Source organism: Drosophila sulfurigaster, chromosome 2L (genome assembly GCF_023558435.1).
Source record: "Drosophila sulfurigaster albostrigata strain 15112-1811.04 chromosome 2L, ASM2355843v2, whole genome shotgun sequence".
NCBI lineage: Eukaryota > Metazoa > Arthropoda > Insecta > Diptera > Drosophilidae > Drosophila > Drosophila sulfurigaster.
Genome location: NC_084881.1, coordinates 3,103,494 through 3,130,490, shown reverse-complemented (window position 1 = coordinate 3,130,490; position 26,997 = coordinate 3,103,494). Strand labels below are relative to the sequence as shown.

At 33.4% G+C, this 26,997-nt stretch overlaps 6 protein-coding genes across 8 annotated transcripts; 2 read left to right on the top strand and 4 right to left on the bottom strand.

The window, feature by feature from the left end:
* Nucleotides 1-566: 566 nt before the first annotated feature.
* On the bottom strand, nucleotides 567-6,689 carry LOC133840570 (kinesin-like protein KIF21A). Its single transcript, XM_062272472.1, has 11 exons — nucleotides 6,555-6,689; nucleotides 6,049-6,166; nucleotides 5,850-5,988; nucleotides 5,380-5,789; nucleotides 3,521-4,091; nucleotides 3,103-3,451; nucleotides 2,903-3,046; nucleotides 2,659-2,844; nucleotides 2,363-2,565; nucleotides 1,079-2,046; nucleotides 567-746 (listed from the first exon to the last, which is right to left on the bottom strand). Exons 2-11 carry the CDS (start codon nucleotides 6,102-6,104, stop codon nucleotides 662-664), a joined length of 3,111 nt encoding a protein of 1,036 aa, XP_062128456.1. The 5' UTR covers nucleotides 6,105-6,166; nucleotides 6,555-6,689; the 3' UTR covers nucleotides 567-661.
* Nucleotides 6,690-7,185: 496 nt separating this feature from the next.
* Nucleotides 7,186-8,170, top strand: LOC133840577 (BLOC-1-related complex subunit 8 homolog). 2 transcript variants are annotated; one of them, XM_062272493.1, is made up of 4 exons: nucleotides 7,186-7,341; nucleotides 7,404-7,474; nucleotides 7,528-7,761; nucleotides 7,817-8,170. In XM_062272493.1, the coding sequence occupies exons 1-4, from the start codon at nucleotides 7,302-7,304 to the stop codon at nucleotides 7,838-7,840; spliced, it is 369 nt and encodes a 122-aa protein (XP_062128477.1). In that variant the 5' UTR covers nucleotides 7,186-7,301; the 3' UTR covers nucleotides 7,841-8,170. The 2 variants fall into 2 exon arrangements, with proteins under 2 accessions (XP_062128477.1, XP_062128468.1); XM_062272484.1 differs by having other exon boundaries at nucleotides 7,187-7,341; nucleotides 7,528-8,170.
* A 6,490-nt stretch (nucleotides 8,171-14,660) lies between these two features.
* LOC133842176 (prolyl endopeptidase) lies at nucleotides 14,661-17,926 on the top strand. The gene is made up of 10 exons (XM_062275169.1): nucleotides 14,661-14,806; nucleotides 14,890-15,232; nucleotides 15,296-15,566; nucleotides 15,629-15,771; nucleotides 15,993-16,152; nucleotides 16,260-16,379; nucleotides 16,444-16,524; nucleotides 16,585-16,976; nucleotides 17,034-17,306; nucleotides 17,370-17,926. Exons 1-10 carry the CDS (start codon nucleotides 14,731-14,733, stop codon nucleotides 17,767-17,769), a joined length of 2,259 nt encoding a protein of 752 aa, XP_062131153.1. The 5' UTR covers nucleotides 14,661-14,730; the 3' UTR covers nucleotides 17,770-17,926.
* Nucleotides 17,927-18,686: 760 nt separating this feature from the next.
* Nucleotides 18,687-21,050, bottom strand: LOC133841308 (ubiquitin-ribosomal protein eS31 fusion protein). Its single transcript, XM_062273698.1, has 3 exons — nucleotides 20,916-21,050; nucleotides 19,099-19,438; nucleotides 18,687-18,904 (listed from the first exon to the last, which is right to left on the bottom strand). The coding sequence occupies exons 2-3, from the start codon at nucleotides 19,417-19,419 to the stop codon at nucleotides 18,755-18,757; spliced, it is 471 nt and encodes a 156-aa protein (XP_062129682.1). The 5' UTR covers nucleotides 19,420-19,438; nucleotides 20,916-21,050; the 3' UTR covers nucleotides 18,687-18,754.
* LOC133841296 (ribosome biogenesis protein NSA2 homolog) lies at nucleotides 19,520-21,029 on the bottom strand. Of its 2 annotated transcripts, none has more exons than XM_062273680.1 (2): nucleotides 20,916-21,029; nucleotides 19,520-20,413 (listed from the first exon to the last, which is right to left on the bottom strand). In XM_062273680.1, exon 2 carries the CDS (start codon nucleotides 20,384-20,386, stop codon nucleotides 19,607-19,609), a length of 780 nt encoding a protein of 259 aa, XP_062129664.1. In that variant the 5' UTR covers nucleotides 20,387-20,413; nucleotides 20,916-21,029; the 3' UTR covers nucleotides 19,520-19,606. The 2 variants fall into 2 exon arrangements, with proteins under 2 accessions (XP_062129664.1, XP_062129671.1); XM_062273687.1 differs by lacking the exon at nucleotides 20,916-21,029 and adding an exon at nucleotides 20,588-20,612.
* Nucleotides 21,051-24,258: 3,208 nt separating the features above from the next.
* Nucleotides 24,259-25,247, bottom strand: LOC133850446 (myotrophin). Its single transcript, XM_062286552.1, has 4 exons — nucleotides 25,070-25,247; nucleotides 24,896-25,006; nucleotides 24,456-24,539; nucleotides 24,259-24,382 (listed from the first exon to the last, which is right to left on the bottom strand). Exons 1-4 carry the CDS (start codon nucleotides 25,151-25,153, stop codon nucleotides 24,293-24,295), a joined length of 369 nt encoding a protein of 122 aa, XP_062142536.1. The 5' UTR covers nucleotides 25,154-25,247; the 3' UTR covers nucleotides 24,259-24,292.
* Nucleotides 25,248-26,997: the final 1,750 nt, after the last annotated feature.

Genomic DNA, 26,997 nt, shown 5'->3' with positions numbered 1-26,997 from the left:
GTTTATTATCATAGTACTGCAGAATCACTACAAAGAGGTAATAAAATATTTTTAAGAAGCAGTCGATTTAATGTCTCTTTTTTTAATTTTTTTGTAATACAAACAAAATGGTAAGTGGAAGAAGCACAGCAGAGAAAAGGTGGTGGTAATTGATGGCTCAACAATGAAATGTATACATTTTTTTGTTTTAATTAAAAATTAATTTGTTTTATCTTAAAACCCTATTACAAACATGGCAAAAAAAAAATTTGTTTTCCTCCTTTCGGTTAGTGCGTCTTCCGGGTATAACGACGTAAAATCATCGGTCCCTTGAAAGTCGCTATAACCGGAATCTACTGAAATACAATAAATAATTTAAAAAATTGATAAAGTGTAATAAGCACTGAAGGTTATGTAGTGAAGCCGTTATTATTTTCTCTTATTTGCTATTAAATAATAAGAAAATATGGATTGGCAATTTATACTATATATCTTAGATACAAGGGGCTACCAGTCTTTGGAAAGGTTTTACGAATTCCCTTAGATTTCACAATAAGAACATAAATTAATATAATATTATTTATTTGTAAATATTAACAAAGCAAACTCTTTCACATTTATTGTCAATTCCAATTATACGCATTACTTAATTTCATATATGTAGCTTCATGTGCATTTGTTGTTACTTCGGAAATCCAGTATCTCCAAAAAGCAAATCCTGTCGTCTTGCTGTGCGCCCGCGCACTTTGGGACTCTTGTCGGAAGAGCTAATATTTAAAAATAATAATAATGTTATTAAAAATGTGAAATACCAACTTTGTGTGCATCTAAAAATCCTTAATCTTGCACACTGTTTCAAATAATTGGTTGATTGTTGAATAAGTTTCATTTTTTGTTAATCGAATTGTGATCATTCCAGATTTTCTTGCGTGATAGAAAAACATAAAATTCTTAATTTTAGAGCAAATTACATAGTGCACAAAATTTAAAATAGAGAATTAAATCAAAATGCAAATAAATGGAAAATAACAAACATTCAATGATTTTTTGATAAATTTAAAAATCAAGATAAGAGGAAAATATATTGATATTGCCTTACGTTTCAAGCGTGTTGGGTGACGAGCATCTACTCTTGTTGTAGGGTTCATCGGTAAGGGACCGAAATTCTAATGCTTCAGTCCGTGGAATATCGTATGTCCCATTGCTGACTAACGACTTTTGCGAATAGCTTCTATAGAAATTGTTTACATTAAGCTTATCATCAAGATTTAACGAGTCAAACAGATCTGAAATCTGAACATTGGTGTTATTTGACAGAAAATATTGTAATAATTGTTGTTGTATGCCACTTTCATGTTGGGCTTCTTTAAGTAAAGCTTCATGCTCCTGCATACGGCTTTCGATCATTGATGTATTGCATGTCATGTAAATAGCGTTGTCAGCTAATTTTTGTAATAGATATTTAGCTTCTTCAATTGTGTTTATTTTTTCAAAAATACCCTGTATTTTATTTGTGTCAGTGTGTGCAGGATCCTTAACATCTTCAAATTCCATAATAGCCTTCTGAACATGTTCAATATTTTCTTGTAAATAGCCAATGTTTGTTTTTAAATTGTCCTCTTCATTAGAGTATTCGGTTCCTCTCTCCAGAACTTCAGTATTTTGCATACGTGTTAGCTCATGAGATAATTCTTCCCTTTCCTTAACGAGGCGTTCTAATTCTGTTTCTAGCTGAGTAACTAGTTGTTTGTTTCTGGCTGAGTGCAGAATAGTACGAGATAGAGTTTCCCAACGATGGCGTGGCGAACGAATTTGATCCATTTTAGTTTTCGACTGTTTTCCTGATCTTTGATATGAAAGACCCCGCTGGCTCTTTCGAAGCGCAGATACTTCTTCGGATTTTCTTTTTAAAATTTGTTCCTTTGCATTCATTTTGGCTTGCAGCGTTAGTACTGCATTCGTTTGACGTCGTTGTTCCTTGCGCAATTGAGCAATTTCCCGGGTTTTTCTCGAATTTTCCTCCTTATGACGGCTTGTTTGCTCTGATATTTTCTTTATTAATTTAACCTGAAATAATCATAAATTTTATAATGCAATTGGCTTCGTGTGCAATAGTTAATATAAATAATCAAAGAATTAATATGTTTGTATATTTATTACTATTTATGTGAAGCGATTATTGGACGTTTGGTTTTGTACTAAATTTTATGCCACATTTTGGCTATTTGCTCGGTTATAATCTATATTCTTATAAGGGAATTGACAGTAGATACTATATCCACTCGTCTATTGATTCCTATTGCTGTATATTATGCTTTCGTCATAATTAAAACTAATTTGACATTGTTCAAAAGTTAAGTGTCCATAAAGGGGAAATACTTACTTTACTGCATTTCAATTCATTGAGCTCCGCTCGTAGGTTCCTTAATTTTACTTCTTGTGTTTTAAGTTCCTTTTGTTGTCGAATATATTCCCGTTGAGTCTGTTGTAATCTTTTCAATTCCCGATTCATATCGTTAAGTTTACGTTCATACTCCAATCTAACAGATTTTAAATTGTCTCTAGGATTGTTTGCAGAACCTGAACCTGCAGAAAGATTAAATAGATTTTTCGTTTTAACCTAAAACTAATAAAAAAAAAAAGAAATCAAAAACAATCATTGCAATAGCATAAAATTACCCATGCTTGCCAAAACTTCATCTCTTTCCTTTTGAGTATTTAAAATTTTTGAAGTCAAAGCTGTAAATTTTTCTTCATATTGTTGCCGCATAAGTTGTATTCTCTGCTGTGAAAGTTCAAGTTGTTCAATTAACTTCGTGTTGATTTCTATTCCTGAATTTATTTCATTTAAGTCCTCTTCCATTTCTATAAATAAAAAAGAATAATAAATGTAATACAATTATTTTGCACGATAGCTAATTACCATTCGAATCACTTTCACTATCGGAAGACTCTAAATCGTCTTGCTGATCATTTTCATTCTGAATACCAGGTAATGAACGTGACATTAAGAGTTCACGATCCTTTTCGAGGCCCCTCTTGGCTAAGTGTATAACAGCATTAGCATCTAAATAAATAAAATTTAAATTAAAACTTATTGGTAATCAAATTGTACAATTCTACCATCGTAAGCACTTTTAGATCCACGCGGCGAGTTCCCAGAAGAATTAAATTTTTTTAATTGCTGACACATATCTTCAGATTCTATTACTTTTGCTTGCAGTTTTTCTATCTCGCTTAAATAACTTCCAACCAAATTGGTGACAACCGATTCTGCGTTCTTGTCTTTTGACCATTCATGAGTTTGTTTTTCCAGTTTAAGCTGCGCATTTCTATCTGTTAATATATTAATAGTCTCTTGCATCGATTTAAGTCGCTGCTGCAATCGTTTGTTATCTGCTAATAGCATAGAATTCTCATAGAAAGTGTCCGAAATTAAAGAATTTCCTTCAGAGTCCAGTACTCGTTTTCCCTAAATAAAATATTTAATATTTAAATAAATAGATATTTTTTAAATGGCTTTCCATTCAAAAGGTCATACCTGTTTATATTCCAAAAGTTCGATTTGTAAGGCTGCTATATCTCTGCGCAATAACGAAATGGTTCGAGAACTTTGATCCTGGTTTACTTGCACTTTGTTTTTAATATTGCGCGCTCGATTGGCATACTTTAATGTGTTTAATGTTTCCATAAAGTCCCGATCACTTGGCGATATGCAAGCAATCATAAGAGTTTGACTATTACCTCCTAATGAATCTTGTAGGAGTCTTGTTAATTTTGAATCGCGATAAGGCACATGGGAAACTCTCTTTGACTTATCACCCAGCGCTGAAATGCAATTCCCAAGAGCAAGCAATCCACAGTTAATTGATATCCCTTCTCGTGCCCGTTCTCCCGTAGCTAATGTTCGTTTCAACCGTTCTGAGCCTGCTAAATCAACAAAATGAAATTTGGATGTCAAAGTCTCAATTTCATTATCAGTAAAATTGTTTTTCAACTCCAAAACGTGCTGACGCCGTACGAATAATGTAAACACTGCATGAGAGCGAGAAGATAGATCATTCATTTTCGTCGATGCGGTTGTACGTGCTAAAGCACCTTGCTGAAGCAATCTGAAAAAAAAACAAATGTTAGTTAAAAATCAAAACAATTGTCGAAGTAAATGGTATTAGTGCAGTTTTCATGAGAAAATTTTATTGCTTTCTAATGTCTAAAAAATGTTATTTATGATTTTTGCAATCATCTATTAAAAGCTTCATTTATCTTGTAATTCATTTTAAAAAAGTTAAACTTTCATTAAGATATGTTATTTTGTGAAGACTTTCAATGACCACACAATATAAGCAACTATATTTTTTTTTATGTTTTCATTCATAAAAAAAAACGGGTAAAAAAAACGAAAAACATACAATATGTACTAGAAACCCTATTTTAAGGTTTTTTAATATATATAGAGACAGTCAATGTTTTTATGGTACTATGGAAATATTGAAGTGTTCTTTCATAAAATATAATTTTGTTTTCAATTTCTAAAATAACTGAGAGGGTCTTATTAACTGGTGAATTCTGATCTCAGACTCCGATTACATTAACCGTTTAGGAAAGAATTTTTTTTTTTTGGTGGTCACGGCAACCTTCTGAAAAATAAATATGTATAATAATTGACTTAATACCTGTACCAATTTTGCTTCTTATATGTATATTAGTATAGTACTAATAGAAATTTGGTAAACTGAAGATGCATTTTTATACCCGATACCCATAGGGTAGAAGGAAATGGCAGAAAATGTAAGTATCAGGACCCCATAATATACACATATATGTTTTTGATAAGCATCAACAGCCTAAACGATATAGCCATGTCCGTCTGTTTGCCTGTCCGTCCGTCTGTATGAACACCTAGATTTCAGAGGCTATAAGAGATAGAGATATAATTTCGACATATAATTTTCGATAATATCGACAGCACTTGTATTGTTTGCACGCAGATCAAGTTTATTTAAAAAAAAAAATTGCCACGCCTATTTTTCGCCCCCGAAAAGCGACAAAAATCGAATTTTCGTAATTATATTATTTGTGATTCCTAAGAATTTGGTTGTAATAGGATACAACTTATAGTTACTAGGGAAAAACTGTTGTATGACAATTTACGTCCACTGCAACGGGATCTTAGCTACATTGGCAGAAAATTCGGTATATTTTAACCTCTAACCTCTATGTTTTGCAAAATATTACTTCAACGATATACCCAATATGGCCTTCGAGATACCTTTTGTTTTTTGCGGATATTTACGGAATATTACCTCACTGTTTGCTTATTCTAAGTGGGCAGCCGGTAGCTCATAGTCGAGAACACTCGACAGTAACTTTCTTACTTGTTACACTTCAGTGCAAACTTACTTGAGAGCATCTTGTGGTTCATTTATTGGTTTTATAGTTGCTCCTGCTATCGTGATTTGCCCGCTTGCACTTTCATGAATTTTGAAAGTTGAATTCTTATTAAATGGATCTAAGAGATCGATAATCTCTTCGTTGTATAGCTCAATAAATTGAACAGCCACACTAAATTCAGATTTTGTAATCGAACTGTCATTATCATCAGCAGATTTTATTCCATCAATGCCAGCGAATATGTGCCGAATTGCTCGTGGTATTATACCTAGTTGATGATCGCCAGATGCCTGGTCAAATCCTGTTCCCATTGTGTATGTTTTGCCTGATCCAGTTTGCCCATAAGCAAGTACCGTGGCATTGTAGCCATGTAAGGTTCCCTCAACCAAACGATTTACACATTCACTGTATATATCACACTGCAAGAAGGGCAATGGTGAAACTATTACATCGATAGTTGCAATTAGTTATGTACTTACCTGATTGGAGTCCGCATCATACACATAATCAAATGTAAAGGCCTTATCAGATCCCAAAACAATTTGTTGTTCGCCAGGGGTTACTGTAGTGCACACGCGACACATGTCAATCAACTCTCTGGAGTTCTGAGGGCGAATCCTTTAAATCAAGATCCTAATATTAAACTTTAAATCAAAAAAAGCAATATTCTAAGCTTACCTCACTGCCACGCGAACTAAGCAATCCCTGTCGATAGCATCTGTTTCTGCAGACATAATGGTCTGGCACACCAAGTAATCATATACACGGAATTGAAAGTGAGTAATGATTTGATATACTGTGAACAAATAAGAGCATATTTTTACAATATAAATCACAAGTTGTTTTAGCAAATAGCATTGTTGGTAATGATCGTCCTCCAATGCAACCCAAACCCAAGAAATTAAATTTAAATTCCTTAATATAAAAAAGGTATCTGAATGTCATTTTATCACTTTGAATAAGAATACATATATTTAAAAAAAATTAATTGAAATGTATACATATGCATCATACATGCAAATATTGCTGACATATTCTCTTAAACATATGTATATGCTTGTGTATTATTTGCAATCAAGATGACTGCGATCCAATAAACACCTGCTGCTTCAAAATAGAAACACAGCTTTATACAAATCTTAATATCCATATACAACAATTTATATTATTTATCGATGACATACCCACAACAATTAATTAAGTTCACGCTCTTGGAATATCTACAAACTTCCTGATATTTATTTTCAGTTAAACAAAAGTACGTTTAAGTCTTTACATATGTAAACAGTTAACAGCTGACAACAGATGATGACATTAGAGATGTTCGATATTTTTAGTCGACAGACTATCATTTGTTTCATTTGATTAATTTTATTATCGATAGCATACAATTTTAATATTTATTTTTTATAGCCTTTTTCCATAAATTTACTGTTTTCACAGAAAAAATATAGGTAACGTAAAATTTTGAGTGTGGCTGATCTAACGTAATGTAAGCAAACTTTAATTACATTACTTTAATCGCATGACTTTTCACGTGAGTGAAAACATGGGGCAAATTTGTTTTCATAAAACAAAAAATATATATTTACAAACCGAGCTTCGAAGTCTTTTTTAATACTATGAAACATTCATTAATTTGTCTAATTATCTTGCATTTAATACACCGGCTATATGCTACTGTGAAAGGATTCAGTAATTAATAAATTGTTGTCTTTAAATATTAAAAATGAATTTTGAGTAACTCTGCTTTCGACAAATTTTAAATATCGATTAGTAGAATTATTGTGTTTTGTTATCAACATAAATGTCACCTCTATCAGAAAATATCTAAACAACAATAAGAAATTGGCTCAAATTTTTTTTTAATCTATTCTGCAAAATAAAGTTTCTAATAAAAAATAATATAGAAGAGATTCAGAGCCAGCACTATGGCTCAAACAAATGAACTTAACTTTAAAGGAACTAAGAGTAAGTATTTTTTTCCTATTCAAAATTTGCATATGAAACCAACTTAGTAATTTTCATCCTAGCTTCAGAAAAAATATCTGAAAACATACATATTTTTGCAAATGACCCGTCACTGGCTTTTTTCCGGATTCAGGTAAATATCCTTAATTTAAAAAAGATAAATCTAAAATTATGCTATGGCTTTAGGAACACATTCGTAAGGTACTACCTCCAATTCTAGAGAAACGAACTGAAGTACTTAGTTTACAAAGCAGCTTGCAAGGACATTGCTATGACATGGAGTACGGTGTTCAAGCTTTAAAGTCAATTGAAAAATCAGATAGCTATTTCCATAATATACAGGAAATGATAAAAACCTCAATTTTTCTGAAACAACAACTTAAGTATGAGGAAAATAAAAAAAGGACGAAAAGAGACAGCGTAAAAAACTCGGTTTATAAAAGATTTTCAGCCCACCTAGCAATAGATCTTCCAGATTTACCCGACTTTAGTGTTGTGATGCGGGACACTACTCAACGAATGGAAACAATTATTGCACCAGGCCAAGGGCGAGTTGAAACTTCATCTTCCCAATCTAGTTCAGGCGAACTGCAAAGGTCCCACACCACATTGCACTGAAGTATGTCTAAAATTTTGTAATTACAAACTGATATGTTTATACATAGCATACTAATCAAAATAAACCTATCAATAGCTACACGTTGTAATTTATTCCATATATGTATAGTTAATGATTTCCCTCACAAATTAAGTATTAGTACGTAGACTAAGAAGTTATTTGTTTTTATAATTTGTTATGATGCGGAAAATAAATCGATTTTTAGTTAAATAGAGCCCTTTCTGTAGTATTTTTTCTTACGCGCCTATGCGCACATAAAAACGCCAACAGCCGCACTATGATCCAGGAGACCACTTTTGTTGGCATTTATTAATAACTTCTGAACTGGATATGATTTTTTGATGCAATTTTTTTATTTCAACTATAGAAGGTCCTTGGAAATATTTTCCTACGAAAAATAAATATATTTCTTTATTCGAATTTTTTGTCATATGCGGAAGTGGTATATTATTAAATCTTCATTAATTCCCCTTCTGATCAAAACAAATTGCATTTTGTGCTAGTATAAAGTAATTGCTTCTTCACATTGGCTCCAGATTATTCAAGGGTTTATACTCAATGGAAAATCAGTTTTTCTTATGCGTTTACCTATAATTAAAATATATTCATTGATTATAAGACTACATATCAGTAAAATCATAATTATTATAATTTTCAACATTATCATGCTCAGCAAAACTAAACACATTCTCTGCGGTCGCCTAAACTATACAAAAATCTCGCCAACTTTTAAATTTCACTTGGCATCAGTGTTGCCAACTCTTCTGGTCATAAAAAAGCTAAAGTAACATATGGAAAACTCTAAAAACCGCCAGAAAATTAGGATGATAGCCTAAATATAAAGTAAAACAGTAGTAAAACAATATTTTTATTAACTTGATTTATTTATTAAGTATTTTTGAGTTGCAAATTTCGTCAATCATGATCTCATACTGCAAGTTATTAAAGTGCGGTTTTGTAAAACATAAAAATACACAAAGGCACTAGATGTGTTTTAAAAAACTAAAGTTCCATTCAGTTTTGTTTTGAAAATAACTATAATTCCCGCTAGTTTTCAATTTATCCCGCATTTTGCTTTTGAAAACCGACAGATCTAGCGGGAAAATAGCTAAATTGGCAACGCTGCTTGGCATGTATAATTACATTTATTTTCGTATATAGTGTTCCCATTTAAAATTCCTAATATCAGCAGAGCCATATATTGGTCACTGCAATTGACTTAAAATGTCTCAAATTTCATGCAATTTTAATAATATCTTCAAATTTTTTTGGTAAAATTGCATTTAACTTACTCATATTACTCCATAAGAGTTAAAAAAAAAATAAACTGTTTTTTTTTTTCGTCATGGATTTCATATAACATATTGAAGTTATGACTTATAAATGCAAATTTCACAAAAAGTGGTCAAAGGTGGCAGTTACGTCTATATACAATTGAACAAGAAGTAATTACTCTACGACACAATAGGTTCCAGGGTCAGACTAGGTCGGATTCACTTTGTAGTAGTAGAAAACATATTTATAAATCAGATTCATCAAAAAAATTTTATCAATTCATTGTATTTTTCCATTTATGTCTTATTGAAAATGTCTATTAAATACACATTATTTTACACCACATGTGCTTTGTATTGCTGTCACTGACAGCTTCAGAGAGCAACAACAGCCGTCGAGCGCAAGCAGAACAACGCAAGAGCACAGCCTTATAGAGACAGCTTATTTTCCGTAGGAGCAGTCAAGTGCCTTTCTTCTGTTTTTTTTTTGCAAATTCGGTCAGCTAGTGAGTCCAGCAGCTAGTTAGTTATAGAACCAATAGAAATTTTCTTTAAATTCATAATCTGAGTGGCTAGCCCTACCGGAAACTGAGCACATATTATATATAAGCACATATACGGCCAACGATCAAGTTGTTCGCATCGTAACGCGACCAAGAAAAGCAATCACCGATAAAGTAAAACAAAAGTATTAAGGAGTAAGTACTTAACAGTCTTGCGGCTGATGATGCAACTCGATAAGTACTTGCCTGGGCAGAAGTTAGATAGGATCTATGTACGTAAATCTATTACCCGATGTTTACCAAGGAGACCGAGATTAGCACCTTGGAACAGCTAACCCGGCAGACCTTAAGATCTGGTTGAGGTCGCTACCGTGGGCATTGGTACAACCCGGACATCCGTCAGAAAGCGCGTTGCTCAAATGATTAAGTCGCCAGATAATCCACACAGATGCTTACGAATATTACTCTGTTCGACGGAACGTTAAACAAGAGGAAGCGGGTATTTAAAGCACAGATACAACTCAATGGCCATAGTCCTTTCGATGTCCTCAATAAAGTATTAGTACCACGTCAACGTAACCCGCCCTAGGTGATCCAGCGCCAATATTAATTGCGTTTTCGTTTCAGCATATTTTATCGTTTCAGCATATCTCATCGATACTGCTATGGATCCGATCTACCACCTTCTCAAGAATAGCTAAGATTTCGGAAAAGTAGTTGACCAAATTTGAACGCATTCTGTGCGGTTCCGAAGTGAGACGCAAATTTGGATGAGTCAATGGGACACTATTCACCAACCGCACCATTAAAAACATTTGCGAGTATATCACCCGTAGTCTCCCTAACAGAATCTTACCAAGCGGGTCAAGCAAACAATTAAGATTATGATCGCAGAAGATGTAGAAGGGAGCTAGAACACGTTAGACACTTCGGATCTCAGCCTTGCATTTTTGATAGAAAAACGTGAGCTACAATTTACCGGACACCAACGTCTTAGGCTATCTACAGTACAATCCCAGTCGTCTACATAAAACTTTCGAAGTTGTTACGGTGACGTAAGTGATGACATCGACATATGTATATCCAAGGTCAAGCTCGCAGGCAAATATGATAGATCATAAAAAGTGGCCAAGCATATCTCACAAGACATCGTACGGCTCTAAGGCTTTCCAGATCTAAGGCCATTCCAAAAACGACGAGAGCAGTGACTAGGGGAACGACAACGCACAAGAAAGAAAAGCTCGGACCCGATGTCGACTAGATTATCGGATGAAGTGGATAAGTAACAATCCTTAGTTCGAACTTTGTATGCACCACCATTAAGATTTGATTACCAAGGCCCAACTAGCAGTACTAAAACCATTGGACCGATCAGAAATAGTGTATCTCATATATAGTGTATCCGTAACCGTGATAGAAACTCCTAATCTAAATCGTAATATAACACTGTAATAAGTACCCCTTGGACTTTACCATACTAACAATGAATAATGAATAATTAATTAATTATTTCTCTCAAAAACTACGTTGTAGGACAAAGAACATTTGGTGCTATGATACGAAGTCACCAAAGAAATAGATTTTAAGATAAATATAACCACAGAAGAAAGCAACAACTTTTGAAAAACATATATGTACATATGTATGTAAGTAACAGCAACAACAGCATAGACGGCACAGAGCATAACAGAGTTGCGTTAACAGTGCAGCCGATATCTGGAGTCTTAGAGTGAGTGTTTCTCATTATAATACTCCAAATTTTTTAATTGAGCGATTTGAAGTTTGATTGGATTATTCAAGGCTTTGCTGAGAGGTTGTTTGTATTCTATTATTATATTCTTTGGCTGGATTAGCAATAATCGCAATGAGATACAAATTGTTAAAGTTCAAGAAACAATTTGATATGACAAAAATCGACTGCAGCTTTCAGGACTTAATTGCTTTGATCAACAATTTCGTATAATATAAAATAATTCACGATTAATAAGATGGCCCTCTTATTTAATATCACCCAATATCGCTCAATTTGGGCGAAGCTCTGGGCAGTCTGGTGAATTCTCCTCTTTTGATTCAAAGTTCATACGTTTCGAATCAAAGCGCCAAAGTTTTTTGGGATACTTTGCTTTTCATCAAACGTTTTAATACCCGCTACCCATAGGGTAGAAGGGTTTTATTCTATGTATGTGCCGGCAGGAAATGTATATAACAGATAGAAGGAGGTATCTCCGACCCTATAAAGTATATATGTTCTTTATCAGCGTCAACAGCCAAGACGATCTAGCCATGTCCGTCTGTCTGTTTGTCCGTATGAAACACTGGATCTCAGAGACTATAAGAGATAGAGCTACAATATTTTTCCGACAGCATTTGTTATGTTTGCACGCAGATCACTTCCGCCACCGCAAATTGACAAACATCGAATAAAGATGTAGTCGAATTTTGGTATATACAATAATAACTATAGGTATTAAAGAAATACTTTTGTATGGGTAAAAACGCCTACTTACTGGGGGTCTAAGTTGCTTTGGTAAACAATCTGGTATATATAAAATATGCCATTCGGTATATTTTTATTATTTTGCAGTATTTTTGGAATATTTTGAGAATAATACAGCAATATTTTTAAAATGCGTTTCCCTTTTTTTTTGTAGCGAACTGGTAGATTTGAGCATAAGCGTCATTTCCCATTTACGTCATTATCAGTGTTGCCAGAATTTCATGAGCTGAAATAGCTGAATAGATAGAAAAAATACGCTAGAAATAGCTTAAAAAAAAATTTAAAACTGCTAAAAATAGCTAATTTTTGTGTGTTACTTTTAAATGGTTTTTATTAAAATAAATGGTGTCCTCGACTGAATCTTTGTATTTATCTGACTCAGATATCATTTTCAAATATTTTGTTGGCAATGTGTAGATAAAACAACACATCCCACTTCATTTGAGTCCATATCTGTAAATGAACATTCAATTTATTAGTGTTAATCTTAGAATTGTAGTTATTAATGTAGCCTACCTTATGGCTAAAATAGCATTTATAGTTTTCAAATGCGTTCTATTTCTCATTTTACTTTTAACAAGTTGCACTTGGCTAAATACGCTTCCTGCTCCGATGATTTAGTGGGCACCGCTGAATACTGGAGTTTGTTTTTTTGTTGAAAGCTGCCGCTCATTGAAAAGTGTTTTTTTGTATTTGCATACGACTTGATGTCATGCAACTTCGCGCCAAAACTGCATTTGCAGTAGCAGCAATATGCCTTCGTTCTTCACATCGTTCACATCTTTGCGTATCCAATCCTTAAACTTTTCATTCAACCACGCGTCGCGAAAATGTTGTTTATAGATAACTTTCGGCTTGTCTTTTGAAATATTATATTTTCAACAGTATTTCTCTTAACAGCTTCTTCACCGTTTCACAATTTCACAATTTCAATCATGAGTGAACGAACTAAGTTCGCACAAAAACTATAAACAGAATCGAAAATGCAAATATTTTGAGTGAGCCGAGCTCGACCATCTTGTTTAAAGTTGGGATTGAGATAATTAAAAGGTGGATAGTATATGTTAGGTTCTAATTTGGGTCTAGTAATTGGCTATTAGTAGATTCAAATTAAAATTGGATACAGTGAAAAAATACTAATTTCTAATGTCAAGAACATTCATCTAAAAAATGTTGTTCTTAGAAAAGAGCACTTTAAGAACAAATTCTTAAAACGAAAATTAGTCTAAAAAAGACAATTTTCTAGATTTATTTTACAAAATTATGTAATCCATCGAAATTCCAATAAAGTTTTCATCTAGTTTTGAGTGTTTTCTTTTATACCTCAGCTAGCGAAGCGCAGTATTAGCAGTATTAGTGGAGGTGACATCTTCCACTTTTCTCTTTTCTAGTCGTCCGTCTCATAACCAACTCTGTGTTAACTCATATATGCAGCGGAGGACTTCAACGTTCTTACAATGATAAAACTGTTTCAATTTGATTTTTTTTCCGATTTGCGGAGGTGAAAGTGGCCGCGGCAAAAATTTAAAACAAACTTAATCTGTGTGCAAAAATAACAAGTTCCGCCGAATAAAGCACTATCTCCTATAGTCTCCGTAGAAAGACGGCTGTTAACGCTGATCAAGAATTTATATAATTTATTTCCTGCATAAAAAACAATACAATCCATATATATCTCCCAATACTAAATTTTGTAAATCTAACTTCAAAACAGTCAAAAATCACAATATCAAACTATAAAGCTATAATAACACCAAAATTTGTTGATTGCATATTTTATTCGTATATATGTACATATATACATGTATATGTAAATGTATCTATCTACACATGTAAGTAAATACAAAATAAATTTAATTTATTGTTTTTTTTAGAGAGGAAGCCGCCATCTACTTCGCAGCTTGACAACTTCGCTATGCGATTTTGTCTTCTAACGAAATCTGAAACAAAAAAAATGTTCGTGCAAAAAAAAACAAAGTCTGAAATCTATGAGTTAACATGACAGACGGTATGAATAAGAATGTACAAACTGCGCGGTCAAAGATGCCTCTATTTCCTATCTCTGTTGTCGAAGTATTCACAGAAAACTATTCATGCACCAAGGGACTCCTCAGATCAGGATTTTGCCAAGGTGATCATTCAACATCTGTTCTATCCAAACAAAAATGTATTTTCCACTTAATGTGTCATTATTTTCTCTATAATTATAAATTATAAATGGTAATAAGGGCAAAACACTTCCAATATGAAGATCGAGCTATATGTTGAAAACATTGACCGAAACGAATTTCTGAAAGTAAATCACACATTCATTAATTGAATTGATTCATCATAAATTTAACTAAAACAAAGCATTAAAGCATTTTAATAATTATACATAAATATATTTTAGTTTTAATAAAATCTAATGTATCGATAACTCTGTAACGATATTTCTGTCACTTATATTTTAGATTGCAAAATTCAAACCGCTCATCACTAATTCATATAATTACAATGCGATATTTGTCATATCAACGTCAGCGCAAATTCATTGTAAGTGCATTGTATCATCTTGGAACTGCAAGTAAACGTAAGTAAGAGTAAGAGTTTTTTTGCACATTTAATTTAGTTTTCATAATTAATCTTTATTCATATATATCACAATACCTTCAGATACTTTGAGCGTAAATACCGGCATGTCGGAAAAGACTGAAAAGGTTGCTACCGAAACTTTTGTATATCCTCAAGCGCGTAAGGATATTACAATTGAAGATAACTTTCATGGCACGAAAGTAAAAGACGTCTATCGTTGGCTTGAAGATCCTGACGCAGTCGAGACTCAGGATTATGTTGATAGTCAAAATAAGATCAGTCAACCGTTTCTTGAAGATTGCGAGCAATGGAAAAAAGTAAATAGTAAACTTACCAAATTGTGGAACTATCCGAAATATGGATGTCCAATGCAATACGGAAAATATTATTATTATTTCATGAATACTGGCTTGCAAAACCAAAGGTAATTTAATTAAGAAAATAGCTTGAAGCCATATCATCCACTTCAATAATATTTTTTTTTAAGTGTTATGTATCAACAAGACTCTATAGATGGAGAGAGCAAAGTATTTCTCGATCCTAACAACTTGTCTGAGGATGGCACAATTGCATTGTCTCAAAAATCTTTCTCTGATAATGGTGAATTTATGGCTTATGGGCTTAGTGAGAGTGGCTCCGACTGGATTAAAATACGTATTCGTAATGCTGAAACCGGAAAGGACTTTGACGAAATACTTGAAAAGGTTAAATTCTCTGAGATTTCGTGGACCAAGGACAACAAGGGTTTCTTTTACGGAGTATGTCGAATTAATATCGAAAACTTAATTATATATTTAATGCAATTAACTGCGATTCACAGAGGTATCCAGACCAAGACGGCAAAACGGATGGATCCGAAACGAAACAAAACCAAAACCAAAAACTTTATTATCATCGCATTGGAGAAAGTCAGGATAAAGATGTCTTGGTTGTTCAAATTCCCAATGAACCATCTTGGCGTTTGTATGATGATTGATTTTTAAAACTCAACATTTCCGTTCCGGTACCTTTATTATAGACAATGCGATAAAGTATTAGCTGTATTTTTGAAGAATTTTCATTTAATGCCGACTGATTTGCATAATGTCCCCTAATACTGGTACCGGGTATCACAAAGTTCAACAAACTTGATTAGAACTTCTAAAAATTATTATAGCATGATCTATATATATTTTTTTTCTTAGCCAATCTGTTGTATCTGATTGTGGAAAATATTTGATATTAGCGATTGTTAAGGATTGCCGAGACAACATTGTATACTATGCTGATTTAAACCCCGGAGAAGATATCAATTCGCAGCTGGAAGTGAAAACCATTATAGATAAATTTGAATCAGATTACGACGTAAGTATATGCTTTAATTTTTTTCAAATATCACACAAATTTGCGTTTCAATGAATATATTAACAAACCGTAGTGCTAATAACATTTTTTTTTTTTGCCATAAACAGTACATAACAAATGAGGGTTCAAAGGTATATTTCCGTACAAACAAAAATGCTCCAAACTACCGCGTCATATGCATTGACTTTGACAATCCTTCTGAGGAAAATTGGGAAACTTTAATACCAGTAAGTAATGTCTTCTGAAAAGTGAATATTACAAACCAGATGTTTATAAAATCGAATTTTAAAGGAACATGAAAAGGATGTATTGGACTGGGCTAAATGTGTCAATGAAGATAAAATTCTTCTCAGTTATATAAGAGATGTTAAGGTAAATCCTTTCATACTGAAGTAAAAATCTTGCACAGTACTAACATTATAATACAAATAGACAATTTTGCAAGCCAATTCGCTGCATACTGGAAAACTCATTCGCGAATTTGATTTGGATATTGGTACTATCGTTGGAACTACTGGAAAGAAGAAGTATTCGGAGATATTCTATAATTTTTCATCATTTCTAAATCCTGGAACAATTTACCATTACGATTTTAAGTCGCCGGATGAGGCCCCAAAGGTGTTTCGAGAAATTAAACTTAACTTGGAAGGATTCAATCGCAATGATTACACAGTTGAGCAAATTTTTTACTCCAGCACAGATGGTACCAAGGTACCAATGTTTATAATCCGGAAAAAGCGAGATACTATTGAACCACGACCATGTTTGCTTTATGGTTATGGCGGATTTAATATTAGCATGCTGCCATCATTTGGACTTACTGGGTAAATATTTATTTGTTCATCTTGAAATATTATACATTGTTTTCATTCGCAAATCAGTCTTATGTTTGTGGACACATTCGATGGCGTATTGGCGTATCCCAATATCCGTGGGGGTGGCGAATACGGTGAAAAATGGCACAATGGCGGACGATTGCTTAATAAGCAAAATGTTTTCGATGACTTCCAGTCGGCTGCTGAATATTTGGTTAAAAACAATTATACGTCGAAAGACCGGTTGGCAATTCAAGGAGGATCCAATGGTGGTCTTTTAGTCGGTGCTTGCATCAATCAGCGCCCAGATTTGTTTGGTGCAGCTGTTGCTCAAGTTGGGTTAGTATATCGAAAAATGTATCAATGTTTCCGAGTCATATAGAATTATTTAATTCGTTACAGTGTAATGGACATGTTACGTTTCCATAAGTTTACTATTGGTCATGCTTGGTGTTCAGACTATGGGAATCCCTCTGAAAAAGAACACTTCGATAATCTATACAAGTTTTCTCCCTTGCACAATGTTCATACACCACAAATTAAAAGTAAAGAGTATCCAGCTACACTAATTTTAACAGCTGATCACGACGACCGGGTTAGTCCGTTGCACTCATTGAAGTTTGCCGCAGCATTGCAAGACGCTGTGCGCGATTCTGATATCCAAAAAAATCCTGTACTACTGCGCGTATACAAAAAAGCAGGTCATGGCGCTGGAAAACCAACATCAAAGAGAATTGAGGAGGCCACCGACATTGTTACATTTATGATAAAGAGTCTTAATGTCGACGTGATTAACCTTTAATTTTTATATTTAAATATTTATATACTTATCCGAAAACTTGATTTGTGTCCATTTAAATCTTAATTATGTACAACTGATGGGCCAATAATAATAAAATGCATTTACATTGAAGCAAATTCAAATTTTTCCGGAAAACTAACATATGGGCATTTTTAGATCCACCGAACCAAAAAAGTTAATTAAATGAAATTTAAATACACTTGTATGTATATAAACATACATTTAATTAAATGTTCAGTAGTAGTAGTAGTAGTAGTAGTAGTACAAAATATAAAGAAAATTATTTTTTGGCAGAGAGCATGCTTTTTGCAAGAATTTGGCTTTTTCATTTCTTTGTGATTTAATTTCAAATTACTAAAATTAAAATTAACATCGTGGATCGTAGTGAGTGTTATTATATGTATCCTCCAGTTAAATTACTGGTCAACAAGAAAAGTTTAGTGAAAGTAGATATTTTCAAAAGGTAAATACTTTTCGTAAAATTGGATTACAAAATAATATTTGAGTGCAAATGTTTTTCTTCATTAACAATAAGAAAATCCGAGTAATTTTTACAACAAAAAAATAAAAACATATTTTTTAATTTTTATGAAAACAGAAATTGTTTTTATATTACCGATTCTGCATTGAGTCTTATTTATTAAATATATAGACTTCGCTATTGATGCTGATCAGGAATATGAATACTTTGTGAGTCCACTTCATTAATATTAAGAAATTAGGATTATTATTATTATTTAAATTTTATATCCAATAGAAATATAATAGAATAGAAATTTTAATATCTATAAAATCATTTCAAAATTTGTGAAACCCTATTCTCTTCGTTTTTGGGAGGCAAATAATTTGACGAACATAAGTTTAAAAATGCAATATTCCACCAACATTTACAACAAAATAAATATACACAAAATGTTGTTATCAATGCATTTTATTGATTGAATGACACTGTTCTAATTGATGCCTCACTAAATGCGTCGTCCCATTACTTTTCTTCTGGTTTGCTGAACACAAAAGTCAAGTTGCATTTGCCGCAGTAATGACGATCCTCATGAGCAGCCATAAAGACTCCAGCACCACAGTTCTCTCCGGGACATTCACGTCGCAGACGATGGATTTTGCCATTCTCATCAACCTATGAAAATCAAGGAAAAACCGTACAGAAAATATATATTAATAATTGTTATTTATATCCGAATGGCCAAACACTTCCAAACCTAACAGCAATTAAGTCAACAAGCACAAGACCAAGACTCAAGAATTCCAAGAACAGATCAAGTAACTAATCTCTGTTTAGGAGGTTTGTGGATGCATGGATCGATGATATACCTTGTAGTATTTCAAGACAGCTAGCTTGACCTTCTTCCTCTTGTGCTTGATTTTCTTGGGGGTGGAGTAATTCTTCTTCTTGCGTTTCTTGGCACCACCGCGAAGGCGGAGCACCAAGTGCAATGTAGACTCTTTTTGGATATTGTAATCGGAAAGAGTGCGCCCATCTTCCAATTGCTTGCCGGCAAAGATCAAACGCTGTTGATCTGGAGGAATTCCTTCTTTGTCCTGAATCTTGGCTTTGACATTTTCGATGGTATCCGACGGTTCGACCTCAAGAGTGATGGTCTTACCCGTGAGGGTTTTAACGAAGATTTGCATCGTCGTACACTACAGCCAACTGAAAAATAGAAAAAGGAAACATGAATTTAACGAAATCAATAGACATAAAATTATATAAAATTATAAAAAGCACATCATCTTAATTTATGGAATATGTATTTTTTATTTCTGATTTGAGTTGAATACAAGCCGTTTGTTATTAGACACGAAATTACTTATTATATAATTACACAAGTAGGACAGCATTAATAACCCCATCGTTCTCGGGATTATTAGTGACTTGTGCATATTTTCCCCAAACAACTTTACCGGTTTGTGTCACCAAACCAAGCTCGGAGATGTTTACTTCTATCACTGTACCCTTGGTGATAACACCCAAGGACGTGAACATTGGAGAACTCGGATTCTTCTTCACCCCAATGATAGGTAAATGGAAAGTTGCTTTTAATTCTGGATGCGTAACATGTGCCTTTTTCATGCGAAGCGCCATCGGCCGAATGAAACGCTCAAATTTAGGTGGCTTGCGTGTGAAATTTTCACCGACGAATGTTACTTTGGTCACCATACGCTTCCAAGCCTTTCGTTTGGTTTTGCCCGTTTTGAGCACTTTGAAGACTTCTGCGTCCGATTGAGCGCGCACCTTCGGTATTGGCACATCCCACTTTCCGGCTTTCTCCTTTCGTTTCTGCTTGATCATATTTGAAAGGACCTTTGCACTTGATTGGATGCCTCTGTCCAGAAGATAATGTGGTAGTGCACCATCTTCAACCTTCTCTTCCTGTTTCTTCACCTTCTTCTCTTCATGTGCCTGGATCTTTTTCTTAATCTGAATCTTTTCATTTCGTCGCTCCTTATTGAACAACTTGGCTTTAATACCACGTAACTTGCGGGCTTTTCGTGCACGTTCTTTGGGAAGACGAGCTTCCTTCTTGCGTTTACGCTCCTCATAATCAAGTCGTCTACCGTACAATTTACGGTGACGCTCCATATACTCATTCTGCGGCATGGTGAATGTGTCTTGGCTTCTGCAGACCTGCAACATTCAATGTGTGAGGAGAAATATATTTTAAATTGAAAGAATATGTGCACTATGTGAATTATCAAAAGTACATACATATATACGTACATAGCAATTGCATTCTGCACACTTAATTGTTTACTTTTGACGATCCACAAGTGACATATTGATCGTAGCTCCATCACTCACCTTTACATCATAATAAACATTGCATATGTACTACAGCTGCACAAATTGAATGTATGTACATATGTATATATATAAAACTAAAAGTAACACAACCAATACGTGTACATACATGCTATCGCTTACATACATAGCAGGTATGTACATCTAGAAGTCATGTAGTCATGTGAGCACAACCCGAAAATGCACAAATAGAGAACAAATTCTCAACGAAAATATGCATTTTTTCATATTACGCTTAATTACTTTACTTATTGTTATTTTATCAAGTAACTATAAAGTTTTAAAAATATCATACATCACTTATCTAATAAAGAAAAATGCAACCCACCTTAGTCCGGCAAAAGTACGATAGGAAAGAGCGTATTGCACGCGGAGCAAACAGGAAATGGAACTATTAAAAATCAGGGTTGCTTAAAAGCACTCATCAATGAGAAAGTAAAATGAATGTCACGAAAGAAACGAGTCATAATATTGAGTACAGCTGAATGAAACATAAAAGTCATTTTCCAACACTCTTACAATAAATTCGCTTTATTATTAATTATGTTCCTTTGAAAATTTTAGTAGTTTGACACACATATCAGAAAATTCAAAATTATAAGAAAATAAATTGTTTTGTTTAGAGTTTACATCCACGTTATAAATCGGTTTTGATTTGTGATCTCTTTTATGTTACAGAAGAGTTTTATAGCATTTTTCCACTGCACCAAAAAAGCTAGGTTTTTTCCGATCAGGTCGAATGTTACGTTCGCCCCATGTAAATACCAATAAGAAAAAAAGTCGGTTTTTCCACGTTCGCGAGCTACGTAGAAATGGCAAAGGTATGAAAACAGTAAAATAAAAATTTTATTTTGCTTTTTAATGTAAATTTTTTATCAGCCAAAAAACTCGCAAGCCGTCAATATCGTGGAGTGGCATCCACCAGGCTATGTTGTTCGAGTTATGGGCGAAAAAATATAGTGTCTTTTTTGGCCAATCCACAAAGGGGCTCCATAATTTAATTTGAAAATTATCTTCACAAATATATTTGCTGTTTCCAGGAATATCGCGCTCCCAAAAACACCCATGCCATTGCTAAAAAAGTACATGTATTTATGCAAGTATTACATTGCTGCCAGTAATTCTACTTACATAGGTCCAAAATTTTCCGTTTTAGAAATGCGTGTGCTGTTTTTTGAATTGTTCGCCAACTCGTATTTACAATGGCCAATGGAAGTACCAAAACGGGACAAAACGGGAACGTAAAAAAATTGAGTGCAATAGAAATAGGCTATAAAGAAAAATAAAATATAGATTTAAAAAAAAAAATAGTTAAATTTGTACTCTTTTGTACCGATTTCATTTCGGTGATTTCCACAATTTTTATACCCGCTACCCATAGGGTAGAAGGGTATTATAACTTTGTGCCGGCAGGAAATGTATGTAACAGGTAGAAGGAGGCATCTCCGAACCTATAAAGTATATATATATTCTTGATCAGCGTCAACAGCCGAGACGATCAAGCCATGTCCGTCTGTCCGTCTGTGTGTCTGTTCGTCCGTCCGTATGAAACACTGGATCTCAGAGACTATAAGAGATAGAGCTTTAATTTTTTTTCGACAGCATTTGTTATGTTTGCACGCAGATCAAGTTTGTTTCAAATTTTTGCCACGCCCACTTCCGCCCCCGCAAATCAAAAAAATCGAATAACAAGCGTAATTTTAAAGCTAAAGCTAGAATTTTGGTATATACATAGTATATATAGTAGTTATGATTCCTTAAAATTTGGTTGCGATCAGATACAAATTGTCGAAGTTATTAAAGAAATACTTGTATGGGCAAAAACGCCTACTTACTGGGGGTATGAGTTGCTTTGGCCGACAATCTGGTATATTGTGCCGTATATGGTATATTTTAATTGCGGTACTATATCGATATACCAAAAATACCATTTGGTATATTTTTTTAGTATTTTTCAGTATATTCAGTATGTTTTGAGAAAAATACCGCAAAATATATTTATTTTATTTAAAATGGGTAGCGGGTATCTCACAGTCGAGTACACTCGACTGTAGATTTCTTACTTGTTTTATGCAATTTTAGAATTCAAGTAATTAAATTAAACAAATTAATTTATTAATTACCCAACTTCATCAAATATAATGCCATCTGTTTCATTATACAATTACAGTAGAACCCGGTTATAGCGACTCCGCTCCGTCCGGTTATTGCGACGAAAACTCGATGACTTGGTTGGTTCCCATACAAACTTATATGAAAGGGCCTCCGCTTACAACGTCTCAACCGCTTATACCGACGAAATTTTTCAGAATTCAACCGGATATTGTATATTATATTTAAGCATCAAACGGCGATGTTATAAATGTATGTATTTAACAGTGATCGGCACTCTTGCTTGTGTTCGTAGAAGCGACAGGAAGGTTATCTTATATTCTCACTACTCTCTGTTAGTTTTAGCTGACGCCTTAGCTTATGCTAAGGAACATGCAGGTATACGATTTATTATTGAAAAACGATGATATTGAATGAAATTTATACATTTTTTTGTTTTAATTAAAAATTAATTTGTTTTATCTTAAAACCCTATTACAAACATGGCAAAAAAAAATTTGTTTTGCTCCTTTCGGTTAGTGCGTCTTCCGGGTATAACGACGTAAAATCATCGGTCCCTTGAAAGTCGCTATAACCGGAATCTACTGTATTTTTAAATCGCTTTTTCCACTAAAAGTATGCCAGCTTAGATGATCACTCATGGTGACGGTTGATTGGTGATTTATCGGTCGCTCACCAAAACGAAAATTGTTCTCAAGTCGATAATGTCGTTTCTCGTTTTGCAAATCAAAAGAATCTTATGAAATTTAAAAGTTCGTTTTGAAAAGTGAAAGAAGTGAATGTAAAAACCGGAGCCCCACTGATAGGCTTGCGACTTCACAATGTTATTTATTTGTATTTCTCTTCCCGATATGTCTCAGGCGCTTTCTTTAACTTTATTTTTTTAAGTATTCGTCTAGATGTTTCTCCTTCACTTTTCCGATATGGATGAGGAAGAATAGAATGTCAATTTTTCACATGTGGAAACATTTAATATCCATTAGATACTTGTTTTGGAACTGCGAAACAAAATGACGCCGCAAAAATGTTGCACTTCCGTTTTTTTATGTGGAGTTGCGCGGAAAAAATACGATTTCGCGCATATGGAAACAGCGGTTTACATGAAATCGCACACAAAAATTGATTTTTCAACAGAACTTTTTGTATATTCCGCCTCGCTTTTAAGTTAAAAGACAAATCTGAAGGTAATGAGCTGAATTGCGTACATTCTTATACATAATATAAAAAATTTGATAATTTTCGGTTTTCCAGTTTCAATCTAACTTAAATGGTGTGTATTTACGTAAGTAAAAACCGTTTTGTGTTGGAGTAAAGTTAAAATCTAACGTTATTACTTTCCTCCCTCTTAGTTTTCAATGTTATGACAAAATCTAAAGCCTCTAAAATGCGTAGATTCTAACATCAACTATACAAAGTTTGATATTTTTGGGTTTCAAAAAAATACCAACTACTTCGTATCATTTAATTACAGGTAATTTCGTCGCAACTTATAGGATAGATAGCTTTTTGCCGATCTCTTTTTGATGTTTTCAATCTTTCCAAATCTCTCTAAATGTTCATTTTCATTTTCAAGATTACATTTTATTAAAATAATTATTTTAAAAGTAGTTTCTTAATTTCGTCTTTTTCTGCTACTTCAACATAGCTTTGTCCGTCTGGAGTAGCTCCATCTTTATCCGCACCCTTTAAAAATAAAATGCATTAATTTATTAAAAAAAAAAAAGGAAATTATAGATTTTTCTTCGCACATCAATACCTTTTCTAATAGATACTCAACGCAATTGGTGTGTCCTTCCCAGACGGCGGCCAAAAGTGGAGTAATTCCATGTTTGTCTTTTTTCTTTAAGCAAAAATAGAAAAAAAAGATACATAAGATTCGGAATATAAGCATTTACAATAATATTACAAAGAACATCTTAACACTTAACCAGGAGTACAAATAGATAATAAGTATTGTGATAAATATTCCGTTTTAGTAAGTTTATCTGCACATTATTTGGAATATTTTATATTTACTTACAAGTGTGCAAGTGTAATTATGTATGCATGTATTACTTATTATTATTATTGTATGTATGTTAATTTCCTTTAAAGTGTAGATATGAGTAACATTAAATATCTGTGTATACCTTTCTACACACGTATGTATGTGCATATGTATTTACTGTTTCGATAAGAAATAAATCACATACTTACATTAACATCAGCTCCTAATTTAATCAGAAACTTAAGAACGCTTAATTGACCAAAATCAGCCGCATAATGTATTGGAAATCGTCCTTTGATCTCGTCGTTTACTTTCTGAGTCTATTAAGAAATATTTATTACTCAGCCATAAATACATATAGGTATGTTTCATATCAAGCTCACATCGTTGCTAAATGTTGTTTGTACGGCCTCCAGCTCTCCATTTTTTATGGTCCAAATAACTTTTTCATTGTTATCTTCGCTCATATTTTGAGAATATTTAACAAAATTTCTTTATTCTTTCTCAAATAAGAAAATAAAAACTTCAATGATTGTTGATGTTATATCGATGTCGCCGATATATTTTTAATCGATTTGATAACTGCAAAAATTTTTATTTTACAAAGCAACCTTAATACTAACCTTACGACAAAATGTATTTACATGATGCTATGTGTTGTAGCAGAGTACAAAATAAACTATTATTTGATTTTATCTATTTTGGGATACGAAGATTACGAAGATTTATGCCCCGTTTCCACCGCACCAAAACACACGGTTCTTTTGGGTTCTTTTTCGTCTAGTTCGAACGTTACGTTTACCCCATGTAAAAAACCCATAAGAAAATAACCCGATTTTTGTACGTTCGCGAGCAACATTAACGTGTCGATAACGAACGTAGAGATATCGAACACACTTTTTCGGAAATCCCACGATATTTTATCGGTGTGACAATAAAAAAGACCTCAGCACTCAATAAATAGCTGACAATTAAGTGCGCCAAAGTATGAAAATAGAATTAAAAAAAATGTATTTTGCTTTTTTAAACAAATCTCCAGCAATAAGAAATTTTGTTTAAGTTGGAGGAAAACTTGACGAAATTGAGGTCTGCGTCAAAAAATCACATCAGGCATGCTTCGGTATTCACTTTTCGTTTTTTAGGTCGAGATTTTCGTTTTTTAGGTCCTCCGATTTTCACAAGTTTTTGATCATCGATTTGCTATCGGATCGTATTATTTTATTACTGCTGAAACAGCTGACTTGTGTTTCGGTCAGAAGTAACCAACGCGAAAGAATGCCTTTCGCGTGTGCAATTTCCTGTGGGGATACAACTCACATAAGGATAATTTTATCCTGCATAGTTGATTTATGCTTCCCCTGAAATAAATATACAGTAGATTCCGGTTATAGCGACTTTCAAGGGACCGACGATTTTACGTCGTTATACCCGGAAGACGCACTAACCGAAAGGAGCAAAGGAGCCATGTTTGTAATAGGGTTTTATTTTCATAATTTATAAATTTCATTTAATATCATCGTTTTTCCATAATAAATCGTATACCTGCATGTTCAGCTAAAACTAACAGAGAGTAGTGTGAATGTAAGAACCTTCGTCTCGCTCCATGCACATAAGCAAGAGTGCCATTGATCACTGATAAATGCATACATTTATGACAGCGTCGTTTGATACTTAAATTTTTTTGGCATTATTTCGCTGATTTTTTTTTTCGTCGCAATATCCGGTTGAATTCTGAAAAATTTCTTCGGTATAAGCGGTTAGTCGCTAAAAGCGGAGACGTTCTTAGCGGAGGCCCTTTCATATACATAAGTTTGTAACCGGATTCTACTGTATTTGCCTTTAGTCTTTTTTGCAATTAAAGATTTGAAACTTTATAAAAAAAAATCAGTTGAACGGCAATCAGCTGTTTCCCACAGAAAAAGGGGGTATTGGATTTCATTCCGGTGATTTCAACAATTTTTTTTTATAAAATTTTAACACTTAAGTAATTAAATTAAATAAATTAATTTTTTAAACATATTTTACCCAACTTCAACAAGTTTAATGTCATCCGCTTCATTATACAAGTAAGTATTTTTAACTTGTTTTTTTCATTCCACCAAAAGTATGGCAGTTTAGGCGATAACTCATGGTGTCAGACTTATCGGACGCTCACCAAAACGAAAATTGTTGTTACCGACGGCAAAATTTTGTTTCCAAATTTGAGGTGGGGTCAGAAATTAGTCGTTTTAAAAACGAAAAATTTGAGGTGAAGTCAGCAATTAGTCGTTTTAAAAATAATTGCAAGACTAATGGATCTTCTGGCGATCTT

Coding starts and splice junctions, on each gene's coding strand:
- LOC133842176 (XM_062275169.1), top strand. CDS start 14,731: ATGCGATATTTGTCATATCAACGTCAGCGCAAATTCATTGTAAGTGCA. Junction 14,807..14,889: donor TCTTGGAACTGCAAGTAAAC/GTAAGTAAGAGT, acceptor CAATACCTTCAG/ATACTTTGAGCGTAAATACC. Junction 15,567..15,628: donor ACAAGGGTTTCTTTTACGGA/GTATGTCGAATT, acceptor TGCGATTCACAG/AGGTATCCAGACCAAGACGG.
- LOC133850446 (XM_062286552.1), bottom strand. CDS start 25,153: ATGAGCGAAGATAACAATGAAAAAGTTATTTGGACCATAAAAAATGGA. Junction 25,007..25,069: donor AAACAACATTTAGCAACGAT/GTGAGCTTGATA, acceptor ATTTCTTAATAG/ACTCAGAAAGTAAACGACGA. Junction 24,383..24,455: donor TTGAGTATCTATTAGAAAAG/GTATTGATGTGC, acceptor TTATTTTTAAAG/GGTGCGGATAAAGATGGAGC.
- LOC133840570 (XM_062272472.1), bottom strand. CDS start 6,104: ATGTCTGCAGAAACAGATGCTATCGACAGGGATTGCTTAGTTCGCGTG. Junction 5,790..5,849: donor ATGATGCGGACTCCAATCAG/GTAAGTACATAA, acceptor CCCTTCTTGCAG/TGTGATATATACAGTGAATG. Junction 2,047..2,362: donor ATGAATTGAAATGCAGTAAA/GTAAGTATTTCC, acceptor TGATTATTTCAG/GTTAAATTAATAAAGAAAAT.
- LOC133841308 (XM_062273698.1), bottom strand. CDS start 19,419: ATGCAAATCTTCGTTAAAACCCTCACGGGTAAGACCATCACTCTTGAG. Junction 18,905..19,098: donor CTGTCTTGAAATACTACAAG/GTATATCATCGA, acceptor TGATTTTCATAG/GTTGATGAGAATGGCAAAAT.
- LOC133841296 (XM_062273680.1), bottom strand. CDS start 20,386: ATGCCGCAGAATGAGTATATGGAGCGTCACCGTAAATTGTACGGTAGA.
- LOC133840577 (XM_062272484.1), top strand. CDS start 7,302: ATGGCTCAAACAAATGAACTTAACTTTAAAGGAACTAAGA. Junction 7,342..7,403: donor TAACTTTAAAGGAACTAAGA/GTAAGTATTTTT, acceptor TTTTCATCCTAG/CTTCAGAAAAAATATCTGAA. Junction 7,475..7,527: donor TGGCTTTTTTCCGGATTCAG/GTAAATATCCTT, acceptor CTATGGCTTTAG/GAACACATTCGTAAGGTACT.